Raw genomic sequence first — 18778 nt, 5'->3', positions numbered from 1 at the left:
TTATTTATAAATTTCAAAATATCTAAAAAAATATTAAATGACTTTTAAAATTATTTATAAATTATAAAATTTGCTAAAATAATTTTTAATGACTTTTAAAATTATTTATAAATTATGAAATTTGCTAAAATAATTATAAATGACTTTTTAAATTTTTAAAAATTTTGAAATTAACTAAAATAATTATAATGACTTATAAATTTTTATAAATTATAAAGTAGCCAAAATAATTACTAAAAATTGAAACCCTAAATTAATCAAATCTAAAATCAAAACTAATCAAACCCTAAAATCTAATCAAAACTTAACATCAAAACCCTAATCCTAATCAAAACCCTAATCCTAATCAAACCCTAATCCTAATCAAACCTAATCAAACCTAATTCTAATTAAAACCTAATCTACTCAAATTCCCTAAAATCTAACAAAATTCCCTAAAATCTAACCTAGAACTAATAAGAGAGGGGGAGAAGAGAACTTACATGGAGGAGGAGAGATTAGGGGAGTGGGGGTGGAGGGGGAGCCCGAATATCAAGAGGGAGAGGAGGAGGAGCCGGAAATCGCCAAGGGAGAGGAGGAGGAGCCGGAAATCGCCAAGGGAAAAGAGAGAAAAGAGAGAAATGGGGAAGAAGATCCGCAGATCTGGTTTTACCCCGAAAATTCCGACGGAAAATGAAACCCTCGGAATTCTGTCGGAATTTTCGGTTTACGAACCGGTTTACCAGAATTCCGACGGAATTCCGAGGGATTCAGGAATTCCGTCGGAATTCCCTCGGAATTATGGGTTCCTCGGAATTTCCTGGGAAATTTCCCAGGAAATTCCTAGGAATCCTATGGTTCCTCAGAATTTCCTGGGAAAATTCCCAGGAAATTCCGAGGAACCATAGTTTAGGGGTTCGGATTAATGATTTACAAACTTTAGACCGTTCCTTGAACAATTTGGCAGTTTTCTCAAGACTTATATTGATAGTACATGACAAATAAACATTCAAATTACAAAATGATTGAATCGAGTATAAGTATTGTCGTTTAGGTTCATTAAAGTGTATAAGTGTTTATCTTGCATTGCTGTTTGGGGATCTCGTGCAACAATCGGAAAAGTGGCCATTAATTGGTACACAACACCAATGTCTTGTCCCATAATCAATTGAAGACACTTACTAAGGCTTACGTAAGTCTTCTGGGAACCGTAAATTGGTGTTTTCGATTCTAAATCCTTATTCCCTAGGAATTTCCTGGGAAAATTCCCAGGAAATTCCGACGAAATGCTGAATTCCTAGGAATTTCCTGGGAAAATTCCCAGGAATTTCCCACGAAATGCTGATATCCGTCGGAATTTCCTGGGAATTTTCCCAGGAAATTCCTAGGAATCTATACCCTAAAATCAAATCCCTAAAATCTGATTTTACAAGGTAAAATTCCGAGGAAATTCCGAGGAAACCCTCAAGATCCTCGGAATTTCCTCGGAATTCTGAAAAAAAAAAAAAAAAAAAAAAAAAAAACTATACTACTCTCCAATCTCTGGTTCATCCTCTGAACCCGAGTCACCATCATCACCACCAGATGAATCTGAATCTGGATCTTGGTGAAACTCTCCAATCTCTGGTTCATCTTCGACGTGAACAACGGCTTCGTCTCCAAAATCGGTGAAATCGATAACAAGATCAACTGCAGCTACATCTCCTGCTGCACTTAAGTTGCCGGATGTGTTTGGTTGGAGTGGGTCTTCCAACTCAGAACTTCCTTGAACTCGGCTTCTCGGGTTGAGTGCTGTAACAGTAACCCATGGATCATCTCTGTTCGTAACCCGGGGGTATTTGATATAACAAACCTGTAACATTTTTAAATTTGTTAATTAAGTATGAATGATGATGAAGCAAATATTGAAAATAATTGACATATATATTTTTAATTACCTGATCGGCCTGAGAAGCAAGAATGAAAGGATCATAATATGGCAGTTTTCGCCTCGAATGTACTGATGTGACACCAAATGCATCTGTTCTGACACCTCGATCCGGAGTGTTGTCGTACCAGTCACAATAGAAAACTGTGCACCGCAATCCAACCATGCCCGGATACACGATTTCCAAAATCTCGCGTATGTTTCCGTAGTATACATCATCTCCAGCTGCAGAGCAAACGCCAGCATTATAAGTCTTACTCGAACGTCTCCTCTTAGAAGTTGTGAATGCATATCCCCGAGAAGCAAATCTCGGATATGACTTCACAACATACTTTGGGCCCCAAATCATCTCGCGTAGCCAATCATTAATTGTTTCACCTCTGGCCATACCATCAGACACCTATTAATAAAACATATGTTAGTATAAAAATTTGGTAAATAGTATAAAAATTTATTTTCTGCACTCACATAAGTACGCATCCATCCAGCAAATTCTCTCATCTTCAGTGCTTCTAGTTCCTCCTCTGTGGCGTGTCTATATTCGAACCGCTTTTCCGCCATGAAAATCCTGTACATATTATGATAATATAAAAATTTGAACTTGCTAAAATAAATATTAAAAATAATATTTAAATTTTGTACCTCTCGTATTGAAAAACATCTTCGCAGTTGGTGAGCAAATATATTTGCAATTGACTGTGCTCCTCTTCAGTAAGTTGACGGTTCTTTGGTTTTCCGCTGAGTCGTCCAACATCTGTGAAGATGTCTGGAACCGTAACATAATATGTTGCCCTTTCGCCTCTATCATCATGCCGAGCGGGTTTTCTGCTTTTCGTCTGCACTTCTCCTGGAAAGTAGTGCTCCGCAAAGTTTGAAGTTTCTGCTCTGATAAACTGTGCCACTATAGAACCTTCTACCCTACTTAAATTTTTCACCATTTTCTTTAGATGAAACATATACCGCTCATACAGATACATCCATCTATACTGAACAGGACCACCAAGTTCCAATTCTCTTGGCAGGTGAATAACAAGATGCTCCATAACATCAAAAAATGAAGGAGGAAATATCTTCTCAAGGTTGCACTTAATCACGGCTATGTTAGTCTTCAAGTTTTCAATACATTCAGGAGTAACTGATCTCGTGCATAAATCTCGGAAGAAAGCACTTATCCCGGCAACTGCTTCATAAACATTCTTTGGTAATAGTTCCTTGAAGGCGAACGGAAGGAGGCGCTGCATCATTACATGGCAATCGTGACTCTTTAAGCCGGTAAACTTTCCTTCCCTTCTGTCGACACAGTTACCCAAATTAGATGCATAACCGTCTGGAAATTCCACATCCTTTGAAATCCAATCAAAGAACGCATCTTTGGCCGCTGCATCAAGTCGGTATATGGGAAAAGGAGCCCTGCCATTCTCATCAACATGAAGTTCTTCACGAGCACATATATCGACTAAATCCAGTCTTGACTTCAAATTATCCTTGGTTTTACCTTGAACGTTAAGGATCGTGTTCATCAGGTTGTCGAAAAAGTTCTTCTCAATATGCATGACATCTAAATTATGCCTCAGCAGATGATCCTTCCAGTATGGCAGATCCCAGAAAATACTCTTTTTGTGCCAGTTATGTAGATCTCCAACAGCATCTACCGGATAATGCACATGTCCACCCACGTCTGGGGTCCTTTCTGCACCAAAATCTCTTAGTTGTGTCAACATTTCTCTCCCACTGATTTCCGGTGTTGGATCATCAAACACCCTCTTGTTCTTCGTAAATAAATTCCTACTCCTGCGATATGGATGATCTGGTGGTAGGAATCTCCTGTGACAGTCAAACCAACACGTTTTCCTTCCATGTTTTAGTTGGAAAGCATCAGTGTTATCTTGACAATATGGACATGATAGCCTTCCATGTGTTGTCCATCCAGATAACATACCATATGCTGGGAAATCACTTATTGTCCACATAAGTACTGCCCGCATTTGGAAGTTTTCTTTACATGAAACATCGTACGTTTCAGCACCTTGACCCCATAGCTGTTGCAACTCATATATTAGTGGCTGTAGAAATACATCAAGTGATCTCCTAGGATGCTCTGGTCCGGGAACAAGAATGGAGAGAAACAAAAACTCTCGACGCAAGCACAAGTTTGGCGGTAAGTTGTATGGTGTGAGAATGACTGGCCATAGAGAATATTGTCTCCCATGCTTCCCAAATGGGCTGAAACCATCCGTACATAATCCAAGGTAGACATTTCTTCTTTCATACGCAAATTCTGGATAGGTCGATTGAAAATGCTTCCAAGCTTTTGCATCTGAAGGATGTCTAATCTCACCATCCGTTGAATGCTCCGCATGCCATCTCATTGGTTGCGCTGTGCGTTCGGACAGATACAACCTCTGCAACCTTTCCGTCAATGGCAAATACCACATCCTTTTATATGGCACTGGAACTCTTCCACCCGTATCTTTATAACGAGCCTTTCCACAAAATTTGCATGCATCCAGCTGCTCATCCGCCCTCCAATAAATCATGCAGTTATCCCTGCATACATCTATTACCTGGTACGATAAACCAAGACCAGCTACCAGTTTCTGAACCTCGTAGTATGAACCAGGAGCAACATTATCCTCAGGTAGAACACCTTTTACAAAATCAGCAATCGCATCCACACAGTCTTCAGCCAAATTATAATCGGATTTAATGCTCATCAGTCTTGTTGCAGATGATAAAGCTGAATGACCATCTCTGCAACCTTCGTACAAAGGTTGCTTTCCAGCATCCAACATATCATAAAATCTCCTAGCTTGTGTATTGGGTAAATCTTCCCCTCTAAAATGATCATTTACCATCTGCTCAGTACCTACACCATAATCTACGTCCATTCTAATTGGTTCTTCTAACCTAACCGCAGGTTGAGGTTCGCTAGTACTACCATATTCATAATCAGTTTCCCCATGATGATACCAAATTTTGTAACTCCGTGTAAACCCTCGAGTATATAGATGAGTCCAAACATCTAACTGTTTTATAACCTTCCTATTTTTACAAGTAGAACAAGGACATCTTAACATACCTGATTTAGCTTCCGGTTGGTTGAGAGCTTTCCCCATGAATTCCTTTAGACCATTTTCGAACTCTGGCGTAAGCAATCTCGTGTTCGGATCCATATGAGGTCGATCTATCCAAGAGCGATGATAATTATAAGAAGACATGATTTTTTCAATCAGATTCGTGTGTGCAAAATAGAATGAGAGAGGATGAAGATATGTAGTGAATGAAGAGGATGAGGGGTGCTTGCATTTATAGATTAAATCTGCCGATATTTCCCACGACATTCCCAGGAAATTCCGACCAACTAGCCGTTGCCGTCGGAATTTCCTCGGAATAATCAACGGCTCTATTATCCCTCGGAATTTCCTCGGAAATTTCCGAGGGATCTACCAGTCCGTCGGAATTTCCTCGGAAAATTCCGAGGAAATTCCGAGGAAACACGAAAATTGTGTTTCCTCGGAATTTCCTCGGAATTTCGTGGGAATATTCCGACGGACACATAGTCCCTCGGAATTTCCCTCAGAATCCGGCAGTTTTCTAGTAGTGTGTGCGTTTCCAGCGATTCCATAATGCAACACTCCTTTCAGCCTAAACAGGCTCACTAGTAATTGTGTTCCTACTCCTGCATTTACCTATTCATATGTATATTAATTTAGAGAATACAATATTACATACAAAAAAATTATACTATTATTTGATATATATATATATATATATATATATATATCTGTGGGACGAAAGAGTTATATTTGATCAATGAACGAACCATTCCTAATCCTGCCATCACGATCACCACACGTTGGTTTGATATTTTACCAAATCGAAATCTTCTACCTGCGTGATTTTTATAAACCAGATCAGTATCTACATATATAAATATGGATGTTATAGACATTCACACGAAAAACTCTCTTAACTAATAGTGAAAAAACATAATGACACCCTGTTTAGAAGTTTTGACGAAAGGTAATAAAACAACGTAAACGTAAGCTACGTATACGCATGCTAATAAACAGTTCAAAAACCTATTATATCATTTTTTGTGGAATATAATCAATGACATATACAAGAAGGATGTTGACTTTGTGAACTGATTCAATGAACCTAAAGTTAGATTTTAGAAACATTGTTACCCGCAAAATCGATGAAGGGCAAAGAGGGATACGGAACATAGGCTTGAGAAGCGAGAAGAGGATTAAGCTCGAAGTTGTTTGGAGCTACAATCCCCAAATAAGGACCTCTCTTATTCATCAGCTTTATGTAGCTCAAAACTTTTGAAGATATTTCACCATTTGTCTCTTCGATAATATTTCCAATCGACAAAATAACCACAAGAGTACCAATCAAAAAGCATCCCATAATTTCTTCTCTCTCTCACACACCCTTTCTTGTATGCTTATCGTGAGTCTCATACCTCCCCTTCCTTTTATACGTACATGCAATGATGCAAATGTACTAGACGAATAGTCTAATTCACACGTTAAGACAGTTGACATTTATATATATTTTTTTTTTGTAACTTATGGACATTTATATATGCTCAACTACTTTAAAGTATCAAGGTTTAATCTTTGCTACTTTGATTTCATCTTTAAATTATGCTCAACGGTTAGATACCATATAAGCCTCACAAAAAACTTCAATATTTAATTATACATTAATCGGTGGATGACACATTCACAATACATTCTCTACACTTTTTTCTTCATTTTCAATGGTTTTATTTATTTTTATGGTGAAGGACTATTATTGAAAATGCCCTTTGAAAAGTATTAGATCATTTTCATTTTCCATATGGTGGAAAAGTTCCCCTAATATTGAAAGACAAGTATATGATTATCATCCATATGACATCGGCGATCTTTGGTACGTAACTGAGACTTCACTGTTACTCTCAACACTTTTGGCTTTCCCTATGATTGACGTGGATGAAGAACTTGTTACTTGGTTGCTTCCTTTTACGTTCCACTCATCTGGTGAATCTTCTAGCCTAGGGAACCAATCTTGAAGGGAACCAGTCTCAAATTGGTTTCTATAAACAAACACAACGATATGAGCTGAGGTTTACTAGGTGTCTCTATCACCCCCCCCCCCCCCATTACGTTGGAGTGTGTATATCGAGAAAGCTTCCTCCTTTTGCTTCGTTTCTTTTTTAAGTCTTAGATCTTCCAAAAGGTGAAAGTAGTAGAAAATAACTCCATTATTTTAATTCAAGTTTTTTTTTCTTGAACTAGCTAGTGCTTAGATCTATGGAGATATAACACAAAGATAAATACTTGGGTTCACCCCTATAGTGAACCTTAAGGTTCACCCAACCAATAGGTTTCGTTATTTTATATTCAGTATCTTTTAAAAAAAAGAAACAAAATATTGTCAAGTTTTATTATGTTTTTAAAATAAAAAATAAATAGAAAATAATAGTAGTCGTGAAAAATATTTTATATTTAAAATACCGTCAGCAAAACACTAAACTCTAAACTCTAAACCCTAAATCATAAACTTTAAATCCATGGTAAACCCTTGGATAAATCGTAAATTTTTGGATTTTTTTTTAAAAAATATTTTTAACACAATCAGCAAAACACTAAACCATAAACCCTAAATACTAAACCTAAACCCTTGGGTAAATCATAAACTCTTGGATAAATCATAAACCGTAGGATTTAGAATTTATCCAAGCATTTTGGATTAGGGTTTAGGATTTATCCAGAGATTTAGGGTTTAAGATTTAGAGTTTAGTGTTTGGTTGACGGTATTAAAAATATATTTTTTAAAACATATTTTTGTTTGCAATTAATATTAATTTTTATTTTTTAGTTTAAAAATATTAATATAATCTAACAATATTTTGTTTCTTTTTTTAAAAGATACTGAATATGAAATAACGAAATCCTATTGGTTAAGTAAACCTAAAGGTTCATTCTAGGGATGAACACAAGAATTTCTATGCCTAATATCACCTTTTTAGTCACAGACCAATTTTTCATTTCGTTTTTTCTTAATATCACCTTTTTCCTAGGCCTAATAAAATAAATTTTTAGGCCCAATCAGATAGATGGATCTGGCGGTGATCATAATTTAGCCAATCAGGTTTTATCTTGCTCGCCAAGAGATTTTAGCCAATCAGATTTTACCTTGTTCGTTACGTGGACATAGTCCATCCTATAATCTAAAATCATTAGCATTTTGACCTAAATCAAATTAAAAAGAAAAAGAACTTTATAGAAATTGAAGTTTTTCACTAAAAATATAAAATCAAATTTTTCCGTCAAAACGTCAAAATCAAGTTTTTTTCACTAAAATCACAAAATCAAAATTTTCGAAAACTAACAAATTCACATAACAATTTTTTCTGCCAAAACCATTAAAAAATCCCACAAAAATTATACAATCATGTTTCTCGCTAAAACTACAAAATCAAAAAAAATTCACTAAAAACTAGTTTTATAAAAAAAAACATATTTTGGTCATTTTTTTTTTTCAAATTTCTTATAGTGAAAAAAAACTTAAAATAACTATTTGAAAATATGCTTTTAAATTCATAATTTCTTAAAGAAAAAGATTGTTTGAAGTAAATGGTATAACATAGATCCAAAATATAAAGTGAAGATGAGGCATTCAGATTGAGATAGTGCTCAATAAATATCGCAAAACAAACATTTGGATTTAAAAAAAAAACTTAAAAACTGAATAAAAACTCATAGGGAAAATCAAATTTGTAAAAAATAATATGTCATCAATTGCACTTAACTCATACTATGTCGTCGCTTCACAATTATTCATAGTTATTTACTGCCTTAAATACAAATGAAAGAAAATTATAATTAGAGAACATGCCATTGTTTTTACTTAATTAATGAGTAGTGTATGTGTACAGTACAGTGTATGTAATAAAAGAAACGGTAATAGAAAAGAAAAATAAATTGAATAAATAAGATTTAGGAAAAAAAAAAAAGAAGACACGAGATTCACATTGGAAAACAAAGAACGAAAGCATCATTTGTTGGAACTCGTTTTTGACAAAGGGGTGTGGACCATTTTTCCGATGGGATTTTCGACGGAGACGTCTGTCGGAAAGACCGGAACTTGGGCACGATGTAATCGTCACCGTGAACACTATGAGTTAGTGTATTTGTTGGTCAAAATCAGAGTTGTGTTGAATGAGAAATGGAGGTCCAAAGTGAGTGTTATGCAAAGTTTATAAAGCTTTAAATTAAGCTAAGTATAAAATATTTAGCAAATGAATCACTTTGAATATTTGGGTTTGAATTTGAAATTGATTTTGTTAGTTGGACAATATGTCTATTAACTTAATATTCAAATTTTATTTGTGATAATCTTTTATGTTTTTGTTTAAAACATAAAAATGAAAACCCATAAAAAAAAAATTTATTGGCTTTGAATTGATTTGGTCAAGAAGCAATAATTATTTTTGTCAACATGAATGAGTCAATGGAGAATCAATTTTCATTATGGCTATTCAATATAAACGTTGGTGCCTCCACTAATCTATAACGTGTGCTAATCTCTTTGTATTATAAATAAGAGATCATTTGTGTAGAGAAAGATACACGTTCACAGAATTCAACAATTCCTCATATCATTTTTGTTTCTCTTTCTCTTTTGATATTTCTTATTGAGTCTGAGAGTATACACAAAACTATTTCGCCAGGCTTCTGATAGAGTGACGCAAATTCAGAAGATTGTTTGCAGTTGTATCCTGGGACTCATTACGTTATCGAACCGTCGCACTACGGGACGTATTTTGAGTTAAGGAAAGAGATAATATCTCGCCTCTGCAGTTGTTTCATCCTCCTTTTCTTAAATCTTTGGTATAATCTTATCAATTTTTATTTACAATATTCAGTTCTCCGTAGTTTATAAAATACGGTTCTATCAGTCTTAACTCAAAATATCCGTTTAGTGCTTTGCACTAACCGGACTGATTATTGTAAAAGTGTTTTTTTTAAGAACAGGTTGATTCATTTTTTGGTAAAAGGCGTTGAAAATTGGATCAGCTCCTTCTCGGTATCAGCGTTGAAATTTTTCTATCTCTCGCTTACGTTTGTTTTGCAGGATTTGGTGATTAGTTTTAATCGCGTTAAGATCCTTTTTTGATTTAATTTTGTCTCGGCTCTTCTTTGATAGCTTAATTCTTTCGTTTTAATATTGCTATCTGATTCGCTTTAGTCAATATTGGATTGTTGCATCTTTGTCAGTTTTCCTTTGTCGTAAACAGCATCAAAGTTCATTGCTTTATGTTATTTGTTAAAGGTTTGACTTATATTGCATTTGTTTTTTGATTAATCGGATTAAAAAAAAAAAAAGAAGAAATAGTTGGCTTTTTTGGTTCCACTTCCAGCAATCATTCGTTCTTGATTATTTTATCTTTTGACCAGTTTATATCTTTTGTTATTGCGTTTGACTTGACCTTTAATTTGATCTGTTACTGCATTAAATTTGGTCGTACCTCCGTAACGTTAAGGTTTCAGAATTTATAGTATTCTGATTTTTTTTATTTGAATTATTCATTTGTCTTTTATTCAAATTGTTGAAGTTATTTGTGTTTGTTATTGAAATATACTAATCTGTTTATCGGGTTTTGTGAGCAGATTAAAATTCAAGTATGTCTTACAACACAAGTATGTCGATCTTTTATAGATCAAGTGATGCGATCGGCAGTGGATTAAATGAGTCGACGCCTCAAATTCATTTTGAGAGTGGTCTGCCATTTATGATTCCATTTGCTATGAAAACTGAGATGTCTGCTGATTTTAATCAGAGCATTCAGATTGAAAATGACATGTGTGCTATGGTCACAGAAGTCAATTCAAATGAGATTAATTCAAAAGACTGGTGGTATGACACTGGTTCCACCACTCACATATGTATTGATAAGGACATGTTTAGTACCTATCAAAAATGCAATGTTGAGGAGATGTTGTTAATGAGTAACACCGACTATTCTATTATTGAAGGTTGTGGCGAAGTGAAACTTGCGCTAACTTTTGGACAAGAGATAATTCTCAAAAATGTTAAACATGTCCCAGATATGCGAAAGAATCTAATTTCCGGTTCGCTATTAAGCAAGGCTGGATTTGTAGTAACTTTCGAGTCTGATAAACTTGTGCTAAAGAAAAATGATATTTTCTTGGGTAAGGGATATGTTGAGGATGGACATGTCAAAATGTGTATTAAGACAGTCTTATCCACAAATGAACCAACTGCTTGTTTGGTTGAATCATACAAAGTTTGGCATGAACGATTAGGACATGTAAATTATAAGTCTGTTCAAAGATTGATTAATTTAAACCTAATTCCGAAATGCAAACTGAGCAAGGAGAAATGTGAAGTATGCGTACAGGCAAAACTCACAAAAACTCCATTCCCTCATGTTGAGAGAACAACTGAACCTCTTGGTTTAATTCATACAGATTTGTGTGATTTAAAATTTGTTCAAACTAGAAGTGGGAAAAAATATTTTGTGACTTTCATAGATGATTGTACAAAATATTGTTATGTCTATTTGCTAAGAAGCAAAGATGAAGCCTTGGAAAAATTCAAAGAGTATAAACTCGAGGTTGAAAACCAACTCGATAGAACTATAAAGATAGTTCGAAGTGATAGAGGAGGTGAGTATGATGGACCATTTGACGTGTTCTGTAAAGAACATGGCATTATACATCAAACTACTGCTCCATATTCACCTGAATCTAACGGAGTTGCGGAGCGTAAAAACCGAACTCTTAAAGAGATGATGAATGCGATGTTGCAGGAATCTGGGTTAGCCCAGAACATGTGGGGGGAAGCTTTGCTTACCACAAATTATATCCTCAACAAAATACCAAACAAAGTCACTGGTAAAACACCATATGAACTTTGGAAAGGTGTTGTACCTTCGTACAAAAGTTTGAAAGTGTGGGGGTGCCTTGCAAAAGTCGCAGTACCACCTCCCAAGAAGGTTTCAATCGGACCTAAAACCGTGGATTGTATTTTCATCGGATATGCCCATAATAGTGGTGCTTATCGATTCTTGGTTCATAAGTCAGATGTACCAGATGTACATGTCAATACAATTATGGAATCAAGAAATGCATCTTTCTTTGAACACATATTCCCTTATAAGAATAGAGAAAGTTCAAAACGAACTCGTGAAGAAAGTGATGCAAACACCTCTGGATATGAGGCGAGTACTTCTGGCACATCTTTTGATGATGCAGAACTATTGGAAGATGAACCTAGACGTAGCAAAAGAGCTCGTAAGGAAAAATCTTATGGTGAAGACTTCTTAATGGTCTTTCTTCTTGAGAATGAACCAAGAAGTTTCGCTGAAGCTATGTCTACACCAGAAGCTGATTTTTGGAAGGAAGCTTTCAATAGTGAATTTGACTCCATTATGCAAAATCATACATGGTATTTGACCGATTTGCCACAAGGGTTTAAAGCCCTAGGGTGTAAATGGCTTTGCAAAAGAAAGTTGAATATTGATGGCTCAATTGATAAGTACAAGTGTAGACTTGTGGTGCAAGGTTTCCGGCAAAAAGAAGGCTTGGATTTCTTTGACACCTATTCTCCGGTAACGAGAATAACTTCTATCAGAATACTGATAGGAATTGCAGCATTGAGAAACTTAGAAATTCATCAGATGGATGTCAAAACTGCCTTTCTAAATGGTGATTTAGAAGAGGAGATTTATATACAACAACCTGAAGGGTGGGTTGTCCCAGGACAAGAACATAAAGTTTGTCGACTTGTGAAGTCATTGTATGGACTTAAGCAAGCTCCAAAACAATGGCATGAAAAATTTGACAATGTTATGATGTCAAATGGTTTCAGTATTAATGAATGTGACAAGTGCATATACTACAAAAGTACACCACATGGGTACGTTTTGCTTGGTTTGTATGTTGATGACATGCTCATTATTGGTAGTAATAAAGACATGGTCAGTCAAACAAAGAACATGCTAAGTAGCAAGTTCGAAATGAAAGATATGGGATTAGCTGATGTTATCCTAGGGATTAAGATTTTTCGCAATTCCGAAGGAATCATCTTATCTCAAACTCATTATGCTGAAAAGATCCTTGAGAGATTTAAATCTTACTCAAAAGGAATAGCGAAAACTCCTGTAGACCCTAGTTTTCACTTGACGAAAAATTCAGGTGAAGCAGTGTTACAGTCGGAGTATGCGCGTGTCATCGGTAGCTTGATGTACTTGACAAATTGTACTAGACCCGATTTAGCACATGCAGTCAATGTACTAAGTCGCTACACGAGTAATCCAGGACATAACCACTGGAAAGCCATAACAAGAGTATTAAACTATGTACGTTATACTAAAACTTATGGGCTAAACTATGGTAAAGAACCAGCAGTTTTGGAAGGATACAGTGATGCCAACTGGATTTCCGACTCCAAAAACTCTAAATCCACGAGTGGATATGTCTTTACTCTTGGTGGTGCCGCAGTTGCTTGGAAATCTTCCAAACAAACTCTATTGGCCAGATCAACTATGGAATCTGAGTTCATAGCTTTAGATAAAGCTGCAGAAGAAGCAGAGTGGCTTCGAAATTTTTTGGAAGATATTCCTATGTGGGATAAACCAGTGTCGGCATTACGCATACATTGTGATAGCCAAGCGGCAATAGGCCGGGCACTGAGTAGTTTGTATAATGGTAAATCTCGTCATATAAGAAGACGTCATAAAACCATTAGACACTTGATCTCAACTGGTGTAATAACGATTGATTACATCAGAACAAATGAAAACCTTGCGGATCCATTTACTAAAGGTTTGTCACGAGATCAAGTTGTAAAATCATCAAGAGGAATGGGTTTAAAGCCTATGAACTAAGATGAGGTTTGGCGGTAACTCTACTTATCAGATTGGAGATCCCAAGAAATAGGTTCAAGGAGACAACTAAGTCAAACTAAGTCTGCCCAAAGCACTGTAAGACTTCGGTCTATACCCAGTTCCCAGGATGATTAAACAGTGCTACATGTAAGGAATAGAGGATAAGCATTTGCTTTTAATGATTTGTGTCCATTGTTTTGAGATATGAATGGAGTAGTACATGATACTCCTCTAAACAAAACTAATGGCAAATCACCTTGTGAGTGTGAAATGGGGCCGTTTCTAGGAGAATAGTGAAAGGCTATATTCTCTAAGTTCACTCATGATTACCAGGAATGTTCACGGCCAAAATGAACACAATAGAGAAATTAGTTTTGTGAGAGAATGAAGCTGTGTTATAGCTATTGTCTAGGTTTACACCAAAGCCCGGGAGGTTCAAGACATCATGGCCACCTCCTGGCCGAGTAAATCCGATAGCTATTAACAATGACTGGTTCAAGGCTGAAAAATTGCTACCAACTCATCATGCAGTGGATTTTTCGTTCATACTCTCAAAAGTTTTTTTTCTTTTGAGTCATGTGTATAAAGTCATTTCTATTCATGTGGGGGATTGTTGGAACTCGTTTTTGACAAAGGGGTGTGGACCATTTTTCCGATGGGATTTTCGACGGAGACGTCTGTCGGAAAGACCGGAACTTGGGCACGATGTAATCGTCACCGTGAACACTATGAGTTAGTGTATTTGTTGGTCAAAATCAGAGTTGTGTTGAATGAGAAATGGAGGTCCAAAGTGAGTGTTATGCAAAGTTTATAAAGCTTTAAATTAAGCTAAGTATAAAATATTTAGCAAATGGATCACTTTGAATATTTGGGTTTGAATTTGAAATTGATTTTGTTAGTTGGACAATATGTCTATTAACTTAATATTCAAATTTTATTTGTGATAATCTTTTATGTTTTTGTTTAAAACATAAAAATGAAAACCCATAAAAAAAAAATTTATTGGCTTTGAATTGATTTGGTCAAGAAGCAATAATTATTTTTGTCAACATGAATGAGTCAATGGAGAATCAATTTTCATTATGGCTATTCAATATAAACGTTGGTGCCTCCACTAATCTATAACGTGTGCTAATCTCTTTGTATTATAAATAAGAGATCATTTGTGTAGAGAAAGATACACGTTCACAGAATTCAACAATTCCTCATATCATTTTTGTTTCTCTTTCTCTTTTGATATTTCTTATTGAGTCTGAGAGTATACACAAAACTATTTCGCCAGGCTTCTGATAGAGTGACGCAAATTCAGAAGATTGTTTGCAGTTGTATCCTGGGACTCATTACGTTATCGAACCGTCGCACTACGGGACGTATTTTGAGTTAAGGAAAGAGATAATATCTCGCCTCTGCAGTTGTTTCATCCTCCTTTTCTTAAATCTTTGGTATAATCTTATCAATTTTTATTTACAATATTCAGTTCTCCGTAGTTTATAAAATACGGTTCTATCATCATTCATAGCCCGAGTCCCAATCGCTGCAAAGGAGCCTACGCCCCGGGGAAGCTTCTAGGGTTTTCCTCTGATCATCTCCTCCTTCCCACCTGCTTCAGGTTACCCCTTCTCTGCCTCGATTTCGATTTCGCGCAACAGCTTTTGTTTATTTGTTTTCTCTTTGTGATTGAAATCGCTACGGTTTCAGCTGATTTGGCGCTTCTGCTTCGTAGATAGGGTTCTCGATTTCATCTAGGTTCGAATATTTCAAATGATTGTGAACTCGAAAGTCTGGAAAATTTGAGTGATTTTCTTTGATTTAAAAGATGAGTGAAGCTCTTTCGTTAGCTGACAGATCTGCTGCATATTATGTTTGTTATAAATCGTTGTTGCTTAATCTAATTCTAATGGCTATTTTTAGCTGAGAGAGTGTGTAGATGGAGAAAGCTTTCTCCTTTTGCTTCGTTTCCTTTTATATCTTAGATCATCTTCAAAAGGGGAAAGTAGTAGAAAAATAACTCCTTTTTTTTCTTCTTTGTTTCTTTTTATTAGAAGGCGGTTTCTACTTCTAAGGAGTTGCTTGCACTGTTCTTCTTTGAATGGTTTCCTTCCTAAGGTAACAGTTTGACAAAGAATGTGGCTTTTGTTGCTCATGTGTTACTGCTACGATCAGACACTTGTAGCCCCATTTTAGTAATGTTTAATGGTATGATTCTCAGATGAAAATCAAGGCTGCTGAGCATATTCTAAAAATCTGTTGAGCTGTTTAAAAGAGCGTGAACCAAAAAAATGGATGATGATAATGGGCTCGAGCTCAGCTTGGGTCTCTCTTGTGGAGGAGGATCAGTTAAGGGTAACATTACTAATAACGCTGGAACCTCCTCCTCGGAGAAGCACATAGTAGAAGGAGGAGATAGAAGTGCTAAAGTGATTGATGACTTCAAGAACTTCCTTCATCCAACTTCTCAGAGACAAGCGGAGGCGAGTGCTGGTTCTCAGAGTCAGAGAAGTGATTCTGGTCAACAGCAACAACCTCCACAGAATTTCTTCAATGATCTCTCCAAGGCTCCTCCTACCTCTGACGCTGAAGCTTCCACGAAACCTTTGTGGGTGGAGGATGAAACAACACGACAAGAAGCAGGAAACAAAAGAAAGTTTGGGTTCCAGGGGATGAACGATGAGAAGAAGAAAGAGATAGACTCCTCCTCACGTGTTGTTGATCCGCACGAGAAGAAGACAAAAGCATCCCATGTTTCAAACGCTACTGATGAAGGATCAACAGCTGAAAACGAAGATGTAGCAGAATCTGAAGTAGGTGGTGGTGGTTCTTCTTCCAATCTAGCTAAGGAGGTGGCTCGTCCTAACGCTGATGCAATGGACAACTTAGCGGGCCAAAGGAAGAACAGCCATGGCGCTGAAGAGTTTACTACAATGCGCAACATGAGTTACAACACCGTACCTTTCACTGTTCATCCACAGAAACCCGTCACTGGTTTACCTTACTCCGCAAAAGAGTCTGGACAACATGCAGCAGCTACAAGTCTAACACAGCTTACTGCTAATGCTGGGAATAATCTCCCAGTTATGTTCGGATACTCACCGGTTCAGCTCCCTATGCTGGATAAGGATGGCTCAGGCGGCATTGCTGGCCTATCTCAATCTCCATTCGCTGCAAGAGGCCCATCAAACTCAGGTAAGCAAACCTCTCCCTTGAAACTGCGTTTAAGTCCTTTACTTGCAAAGATAATAACCTCTTTGTGTCTCTCAAATAAGCTACGGCGAAAGGCGAGGGAAAACAGCCCGTTGCAGAAGAAGGCTCATCAGAGGATGCATCAGAACGACCATCCGGAGACAACAACAACAGTACTGCTTTCTCTTTCGACTTTTCCGCCATAAAACCTGGAATGGCAGCGGATGTGAAGTTTGGAGGATCTGGTGCACGTCCTAACCTGCCCTGGGTCTCAACCACTGGCTCAGGCCCGCACGGTCGAACAATCTCGGGTGTTACATACCGGTACAATGCAAACCAGATCAAAATAGTTTGCGCTTGTCACGGCTCACACATGTCGCCGGAGGAGTTTGTCAGGCATGCAAGCGAGGAGTATGTTAGCCCTGAGTCATCTGTAGGAATGACGGCTGCCTCGGCTCATACCTGAAAAGTCGCCGGAGAAGTGTCTTATATCGTTGTAAACAAATGGAACAAGTGGTTTGTAATGAGTTTCTTATGGGAAGGTGTACTCTTTTAAGGCCAAAGTTTTATTGGAGCTTCCCACTATGTTAGTGTAATCTCTCTGTTTCTTTTGTTCCTCTTTTCAGCTTTTGTCACTTCACTTTTGTGTATTACCATTTAGTTTTGTATGATTCTCTCTATTTTGTTTTTGGGTTCAAAACTTCAAATAAATATTCTGAGAATTTAGTTTTGGAACTGTTGATTTGGATTAACACACAATAGCACATGATTTTAGAGCCCACTATTAAACAAATGGGCCTAATGATTGATAATATAAGCTCATATCTTATAACAAAGATTCTTTAAGACGCCTTAAAACAGCTAGAACAAATTAACTTTTAGTTAGCAAAGTTATTTAGTGTTATACATGTCAATATCATTATGCAAATGCTTGATTCATGAAACCGACATATAAGATTAGTTTATTCATTTCAAAGCTAAGATTATTATTGCATGGAGGCCATCGTCAGTTCGTCACTCAATCATGAAAAACGCAAATTTTGACTTTTCTTTTCCCTACCGGAATTTTGTGCAACTGGTCGTCTGTTGACTTTTACTTCCGGCGAGCGCAGCAAAAAAAAACATTTTAATATTTATTCTGAGCTCATCCCCATTTAATATCTCAACAACTATCATTTTTAATTGATAAAAAAAGAAAAATTTATTGGTTATATCATGTTAGTGGCTTTTTCATATATAAATATGTTAGTAAACACTGTCGAGAATATTTTTAGGGTATTTCTCTTTTATTTGTTTTTTATAACATAATTCATTAAAAAATTAAAATTGGGTTCAGTCTAGGCCCAGACACATTACAAAGATGAAAAGATGAAAGCAGAAGAAAGGTTGCGAAATACCGTTTTTGCCAATCGATCAGCGTTAACATTTTTCGATCTAGAGACAAAAGAGAAAGAGATAGAAATGAAGCAAACGGAGAGGCTCTTGATGTTGGAGACAACATCGAAGATCTCTTTTTCCAGCCGGTTGCTATTGATCGTTTTGATTAGTGTTTGGTTGTCCGAGAAGATTCTCTTTTATTTGTTAACTACAAGAATGTTGGATATAATATATCTTTGTTCAACCATAGCTTTCCACTTTGAGGTTTTATAAACCAAAATATTCAAATTACAAAACCATAATTAAAAAAACATGAACAAGGAGCCAAGGACTGCCCTACGTGTTTCAGATCAACCAAACCAAAATAACTCAAGAAAACGATCTAGAAGTGTATATCAAAATCT

The 18778-nt window shown here is 36.4% G+C and overlaps 3 protein-coding genes across 4 annotated transcripts; 1 reads left to right on the top strand and 2 right to left on the bottom strand.

Moving 5' to 3' along the window:
* Positions 1 to 1125: 1125 nt before the first annotated feature.
* Positions 1126 to 3929, bottom strand: LOC130508095 (uncharacterized). Its single transcript, XM_057003317.1, has 4 exons — positions 2549 to 3929; positions 2375 to 2474; positions 1917 to 2306; positions 1126 to 1831 (listed from the first exon to the last, which is right to left on the bottom strand). Exons 1-4 carry the CDS (start codon positions 3889 to 3891, stop codon positions 1508 to 1510), a joined length of 2157 nt encoding a protein of 718 aa, XP_056859297.1. The 5' UTR covers positions 3892 to 3929; the 3' UTR covers positions 1126 to 1507.
* Positions 3930 to 5170: 1241 nt separating this feature from the next.
* Positions 5171 to 6356, bottom strand: LOC108839527 (uncharacterized). Its single transcript, XM_018612282.2, has 3 exons — positions 6097 to 6356; positions 5730 to 5797; positions 5171 to 5595 (listed from the first exon to the last, which is right to left on the bottom strand). The coding sequence occupies exons 1-3, from the start codon at positions 6320 to 6322 to the stop codon at positions 5350 to 5352; spliced, it is 540 nt and encodes a 179-aa protein (XP_018467784.2). The 5' UTR covers positions 6323 to 6356; the 3' UTR covers positions 5171 to 5349.
* Positions 6357 to 15271: 8915 nt separating this feature from the next.
* On the top strand, positions 15272 to 17732 carry LOC108842527 (AFP homolog 2). 2 transcript variants are annotated; one of them, XM_018615461.2, is made up of 4 exons: positions 15272 to 15426; positions 15860 to 15923; positions 16027 to 17000; positions 17081 to 17732. In XM_018615461.2, the coding sequence occupies exons 3-4, from the start codon at positions 16097 to 16099 to the stop codon at positions 17461 to 17463; spliced, it is 1287 nt and encodes a 428-aa protein (XP_018470963.1). In that variant the 5' UTR covers positions 15272 to 15426; positions 15860 to 15923; positions 16027 to 16096; the 3' UTR covers positions 17464 to 17732. The 2 variants fall into 2 exon arrangements, with proteins under 2 accessions (XP_018470963.1, XP_018470964.1); XM_018615462.2 differs by having other exon boundaries at positions 15331 to 15426; positions 15863 to 15923.
* The last annotated feature ends 1046 nt before the right edge of the window (positions 17733 to 18778 follow it).

Source organism: Raphanus sativus, chromosome 2 (assembly GCF_000801105.2).
Source record: "Raphanus sativus cultivar WK10039 chromosome 2, ASM80110v3, whole genome shotgun sequence".
Taxonomy (NCBI): domain Eukaryota; kingdom Viridiplantae; phylum Streptophyta; class Magnoliopsida; order Brassicales; family Brassicaceae; genus Raphanus; species Raphanus sativus.
Note: the sequence above shows the minus strand (reverse complement) of the source record. Positions and strands in the feature narration are given on the sequence as shown.

Bases quoted from the DNA above. Each gene is read 5' to 3' on its own strand.
- LOC130508095 (XM_057003317.1), bottom strand. From the start codon at position 3,891: ATGCGGGCAGTACTTATGTGGACAATAAGTGATTTCCCAGCATATGGT. The intron at 2,475-2,548 runs GTACAAAATTTA...TAATATGTACAG, and splicing joins GATGTTTTTCAATACGAGAG to GATTTTCATGGCGGAAAAGC. The intron at 2,307-2,374 runs GTGAGTGCAGAA...TTTTATTAATAG, and splicing joins CTGGATGGATGCGTACTTAT to GTGTCTGATGGTATGGCCAG.
- LOC108839527 (XM_018612282.2), bottom strand. From the start codon at position 6,322: ATGGGATGCTTTTTGATTGGTACTCTTGTGGTTATTTTGTCGATTGGA. The intron at 5,798-6,096 runs GTAACAATGTTT...AAAATCACGCAG, and splicing joins GCCCTTCATCGATTTTGCGG to GTAGAAGATTTCGATTTGGT. The intron at 5,596-5,729 runs GTTCGTTCATTG...ACATATGAATAG, and splicing joins TGATGGCAGGATTAGGAATG to GTAAATGCAGGAGTAGGAAC.
- LOC108842527 (XM_018615461.2), top strand. From the start codon at position 16,097: ATGGATGATGATAATGGGCTCGAGCTCAGCTTGGGTCTCTCTTGTGGA. The intron at 17,001-17,080 runs GTAAGCAAACCT...CTCTCAAATAAG, and splicing joins AAGAGGCCCATCAAACTCAG to CTACGGCGAAAGGCGAGGGA.